Source organism: Cryptococcus neoformans (assembly GCF_000091045.1).
Source record: "Cryptococcus neoformans var. neoformans JEC21 chromosome 9 sequence".
Taxonomy (NCBI): domain Eukaryota; kingdom Fungi; phylum Basidiomycota; class Tremellomycetes; order Tremellales; family Cryptococcaceae; genus Cryptococcus; species Cryptococcus deneoformans.
The window spans coordinates 5,001-10,000 of NC_006694.1; the positions used below are offsets into that span (position 1 = coordinate 5,001).

Consider the following 5,000-nt stretch of genomic DNA (forward strand, 5'->3'; position numbering starts at 1 on the left):
CAACGATGCTCTCACACAGTCTCCTTGCTTCCCTTCGCGCTCGTTGCGCCGTTTCCTTGCTTGCGTCCTCGTCCACCTCCGTCCGATCCCTCGCCACTCAAGCCTCGTCCACCATCACATCTATCAGACCCAGCCGTGATGAAATCGTCAACATGCGCCTCAGCCAAAGATCTATCCAAGCAGCCCTCGAAGCTTTACGGGCAGACGGGATAGTCGTGGTCGAAGACGTAGTCAACAAAGAGGCGATCGATAAGCTCAATTCCCACATGGAGAAGGACACACATACGCTCATGGCACGAGGAGAGAAGGGACCGTTCAACTATAACCTAGGCAATCTACAACAGAGCCCGCCATACGATCCGGATCTGTTCTCACCGTCGATATTTGTGAATCCTTTCGGGATACAAGTGACGAATGCCTACCTTGGGGAACGCCCGACCATGTCGTTCATCTCGGCCAACTCGGCCGTGAAGGCAGAGGTGGGACAGCCAGTACATTCTGATGCTGACTTCAGCCATCCAAGTGTAAGTAGACAGCGTTCATGAATCGGCGCCATGACCAAACCTCGCTGATATGTATATAGATTCCATTTGCAGCTGTGGTTAATGTCGGCCTCGTCGACATGAACCCCAAAAACGGCTCAACCCGTGAGCGTCGAAAAGGCGATGGCGGTTATTCTCTACGCTAACATTCCCTTCAGAGGTCTGGCTCGGAACACATGATGGCACGGATCTTTCTTGTCAGGAAGGAGCGCATGGGGAGAGAGCCTCCGGTCGAATCAAGCAGGATTTATTGGATGCCCGGAAATCAATTTCTCCTCCATTGCAGCCCACTATCCCGAAAGGTGTGTAGAATGACTTTCCATACCTTGGTCCAGGCTAGCTGTTCTCTTGCACCAAAATGTGTGGAGATGTTAACCATCAATTAGGCTCACTGATCATCCGCGATCTTCGATTGTGGCACGCCGGTATGCCCAATACAACCGACGAGATCAGGATCATGTTGGCAATGATCCACTTTGCGCCTTGGTACAGACAACGAATGACCATGAAGCTGCCCCGATCTCTGCGACCCACACTAGAAGGAGTGGACCGGCTGGGCGTGGCGGCGGACTGGCAGGACGCAGAGGTAGATCATCTGGATGCGCCGTATGGGAATGCGTTTGATTTCAGCCAGGATCAGTAGTGTTCTTCCAGCATTGAGTAGGTTTCTAGTCATGTATGCAAGCTGTTTATTGTCACCGTTAATCTGAAATGCTGGCTGTCATTCAATCTTCAAGACACTCTATACACGTTCATGAAAATATCCCGGGTCACCGTGAACACTGGGTTTAACCTCCACAACTTAACAAAACGTTGTCAGCCTCCAACCTTCCCTGGGCTAGGGGGCCACTCCAAGAAATTTCACCAATGGTTTTGTGGATAGGGCGGAAACGCCCGCATGGTCTGGGCAGTAAACTCGCTTAGTCCAAATGTCCGGCTGCCATCCGGTTCGGAACGAGATATTATCAGAGATAACAGCTGTGGCCCCTATTAATTAATGTCCATTCTCACTCCAAAAAATCGATGGCAAATTTTACAAGACTGTCGTCTTACTTGCCAGACAGTAACGGACGAGACTCGTCTTTACCTAGTCATTCAAACCTGCATGGTTCTTCATAACCTTTTGGTTGAGACTTAGACTTGGAAGGACTCGCTGACTACATCTGAGGTGGACGGGGTGATGAATATCGATGAACATGCAACTGGCATTGGTGATCAAGCAGCAAATAGACGGAGGGATGAAGTTGTTGCGGAATTGATCAGCGGTGAAGTTCGTAGAGATCCGGCTTTTGACGTTAATACATTTGGAATGTGAATTGCCGAAGACGAGACATGCATGCATGAAGACCCAAGATATCTGCCGGCTGTCCGACTTCGTCCAAGCACGGAAAGCGCTTCTTGCAAGGAGATCTTCATTTGAGATGCAATCCTTGCAGCGGCTTCCGTTTCCTCAATTTCTATTTTCCGCTCATAATATCCTTTTTTGGACTCACGAAGGTCATTTTGTTTTTCAAAATAAACAGCTTCCCTTTCCCAGTGATCCTCCTCCTTCTCCGTTCGCGCGATTTCCCGCATTTCTTTATTTATGCGGCACTGCGCTGCCTCGTGACGTAACTTCATGTCCTCTTCCAGCATTTTGCGGCTGTCCTCGCTCATTTCCGAAGTAGGAGCTCCATGAGGTCGGTGGGCTATAGAAACGTTAGCAGACATAAAAGCAAGTAAACAGGACGCATTTACGGTGGCCGAGCCGCCTTCTGATTGATTCGCCAAGCAGAAGATGTTGTGAACTTATATCCCCTTCATCTTCCTCATGACAAGAATTCCCTACCTCCTGGAGATCATCATTGTCATTATCGCCATAGATACTCCTTGATTGGTGTTGTCGATCTTCGCTGGTCCCCTCGTCCACGGACCAAGGCTGTTCCAGAGGAGCATTGTCAGATGTCGTGTCTTTATGAGGACGTGAGACGTGTTCCCTCATGCAATTTAGAGAGGGATTGCTGTCGCTATTGGTACTCTTCATAAACAAAGGTCTTGCGACTTGTTGGCTTTGGAAGATCTCGTTCCAGAAGTTGTAATCGGGACAATAGCGTTCTCGGAGATCTAAAGATAATTGCCGGCCTGCATGTCATGGTTTGATATGATTTGGCTTCTGTGGGTAAACTTACCACCGAGATTATCATAGGGAATATCCACATCGCCTGTCGGTGTATGAATTGTGATGATACCTCCGTCTCCAGCTCCAGGTTGCTGAGTAAGGTTATAGGCAGTTCTCCAACCCTTTCTCACAGATATATACTATGTGAATATTGATTCGTTGAGCATGTTGGATGGATAGAGATGGAGCTTAGAGATGGAGCTTAGATGGAGCTTAGATGGAGCTTAGATGGAGCTTAGATGGAGCTTAGATGGAGCTTAGATGGAGCTTAGTTATAGACTGCCCAAGGGCAACTCACCTTAGTTTCAATGCTCTTAACAGAACGCTTGGTCGGCGCCTTTTTCTCGTACAAGGACCTTTGGAACTCTTTCGCCCCTCTCTTCAAAGTATAGCCCCCCACGGCACCAGACAGTGGGAATCCAATCTTTGAAATAAGCAAAACTCGATTGTTGGTCTTCCCCTCCGCAGTCCTTTTCCCAGTCATTTTTTCGATCAGTCCACCAGCTCTCTTCCGCTGGTGGAGTTTTATCTGTCCCGTCACCGACTGATACCACAGGATTCTTCTTTGGACGTTTGGAGGCGTTGGTGGTCGGTTGGAGCGGAACAGTCGCAGATGCCCCGGTCTGACTCTGAGATGACTGAGCCGAAGAGTGGCGACGCTTCGAAGGGGAAGATTGTTCGGGCTGGGAAGGGTTGTATTGGATCCAAAATTGGTAGAGGAAGATTTTGCAGAAGACTAGCAAAATGACGAACAAGAGAAGATGCATGCTGCTGGGATTGCGTTTGGCACGTCTCGACCCCGATCCCAAGAGTGAGCCTGATATGAGTCTGATATTGACCGTTGGGACAGAATCTGGACGGATCTCGACGAAGAATTGACTCCCCCTCCGTCAGTAATCTTTGCAGTCCATCCTGTCGAATTGATTGGCAAGCCGAACTACTTCCAATGAACGCGGCCCGAATCCTAATCGGGAATCATGTCCATGCTTCTTTCCCCCGGCTGTTAATGAGGTGGGGGTTGTTAGAGTTGTAGAACTAAGGTTCATCATCAAGACTCCCAAGAAGAACGGCAGGAGGGCAAAATCTTGGCAGGGATGTATGTGCCTTGCCGAGCCACCTGGCGTTATCAGATAACCACAATTCGGCCGATTACCACATTGCTGATTCCTCACCGCTGTACCACTTCGACCTTGCTGATGTATAAATTGGAAACAGTTGAGTCAGAAAAATAAGTTCTTCAACCCAAAACTCTCCATTTCAAACTCCTCACCCGCCCCTTTTACAAACTTCAACACGATGAAGCTTCTTCTTGTTGCCTCTGCCCTCGCTACCGCTATCTCTGTGCAGGCCCAGTCTGAGTCGTGAGTACACCACGCCGTATCTCGCTGACTGTTCCAGACTCTCCCAGTGTGTACTGGACTGCATGACCCAGACTGCCGAGACGGTCGACGTTTGTGACGCCAATTAGTGAGTGCAGCCAAGTAAACATCCGTTGACTTTTAGCAACCAAACCTCCTGTCTTTGTACCGAAGACTTTGCCCAGGAAACCCGCCACTGTTTCTACAAGTGAGTTTTGTCTCCCAAGTACTTCAGCTGATGACAGTAACACGTGCTACGCGGACATCATCCCATTCTACAACTTCCGAGAGGCCGAATGCGGTACTCTTGCCGATGACATCGACTACGCCGGCTTCATCCCCAGTAACGGCAACTCCACTTATGACTTGGCCAACGGTACATCATCCGCTGCAGCGTCAGGGAGTGCATCAGCCTCAGCTGCTGCCTCTAGCGCGGCCACTTCGAATGCTGCCACAACTTCCGCTTCTGCTACCGCCAGCTCAGGCGCTGCTGCTTCGTCCAGCGGCGCTGCCCTTGCTGCTATTGACATGGTCACCGCCCGTGGCCTTGCAGTCGGTGGAATGTCCGTCGCCGGTGTCCTCGTCGGTGGTCTCTTGCTCATCTAGGTGGGAGTCGCTTTTAGAGTGCTAGTTTGGGTCTGGGTGTTGTCTCGGTCGTTTGGAATTACCCTTATGGATATCCTGACAAATTTTCTCCTGCCGTCCTGCCTTTCAATACTCCGTCTATGCGCTCGCCCGTGTGAAGATTAAATTTCGGTCCCCGTACACCTGAGGGAGTTAAATAGCACGAAATATACATTCGATTATACTGACTGACGATAACTCAAACTGCCACAGAAGGCGAGGCGGAGATAGCGGCAGCTGAAACCAACGAAGGTACTAGTCGGCAATCTGACATGAAGAATGAGAGTTACTAGTTACTACGTGAGGCCGGGGGATGGA

General features: G+C 49.8%; 3 protein-coding genes across 3 annotated transcripts in view; 2 read left to right on the forward strand and 1 right to left on the reverse strand.

Annotated features, from left to right (window-relative positions):
- CNI00020 (expressed protein) overlaps window positions 1–1,737 on the forward strand; it is a 1,819-nt gene extending 82 nt beyond the window's left edge. Inside the window, exons 1-5 of the mRNA XM_024657756.1 lie at window positions 1–524; window positions 584–647; window positions 701–844; window positions 929–1,202; window positions 1,280–1,737. The exon at window positions 1–524 is cut by the window's left edge and continues 82 nt beyond it. Of these exons, the coding sequence (XP_024513506.1) occupies window positions 6–524; window positions 584–647; window positions 701–844; window positions 929–1,185 (984 nt within the window). The 5' untranslated portion in view covers window positions 1–5 and the 3' untranslated portion in view covers window positions 1,186–1,202; window positions 1,280–1,737. The remainder of the gene's footprint in view (window positions 525–583; window positions 648–700; window positions 845–928; window positions 1,203–1,279) is intronic.
- A 2,187-nt stretch (window positions 1,738–3,924) lies between these two features.
- On the forward strand, window positions 3,925–4,769 carry CNI00030 (hypothetical protein). Its single transcript, XM_024657757.1, has 4 exons — window positions 3,925–4,061; window positions 4,099–4,167; window positions 4,204–4,266; window positions 4,304–4,769. The coding sequence occupies exons 1-4, from the start codon at window positions 3,997–3,999 to the stop codon at window positions 4,662–4,664; spliced, it is 558 nt and encodes a 185-aa protein (XP_024513505.1). The 5' UTR covers window positions 3,925–3,996; the 3' UTR covers window positions 4,665–4,769.
- Window positions 4,770–4,870: 101 nt separating this feature from the next.
- Window positions 4,871–5,000, reverse strand: part of CNI00035 (hypothetical protein) — a 1,402-nt gene continuing 1,272 nt past the window's right edge. The window contains exon 6 of the mRNA XM_024658721.1: window positions 4,871–5,000. This exon is cut by the window's right edge and continues 67 nt beyond it. Within this exon, the coding sequence (XP_024514395.1) occupies window positions 4,979–5,000 (22 nt within the window). The 3' untranslated portion in view covers window positions 4,871–4,978.

Coding starts and splice junctions, on each gene's coding strand:
- CNI00030 (XM_024657757.1), top strand. CDS start 3,997: ATGAAGCTTCTTCTTGTTGCCTCTGCCCTCGCTACCGCTATCTCTGTG. Junction 4,168..4,203: donor GACGTTTGTGACGCCAATTA/GTGAGTGCAGCC, acceptor GTTGACTTTTAG/CAACCAAACCTCCTGTCTTT. Junction 4,267..4,303: donor ACCCGCCACTGTTTCTACAA/GTGAGTTTTGTC, acceptor AGCTGATGACAG/TAACACGTGCTACGCGGACA.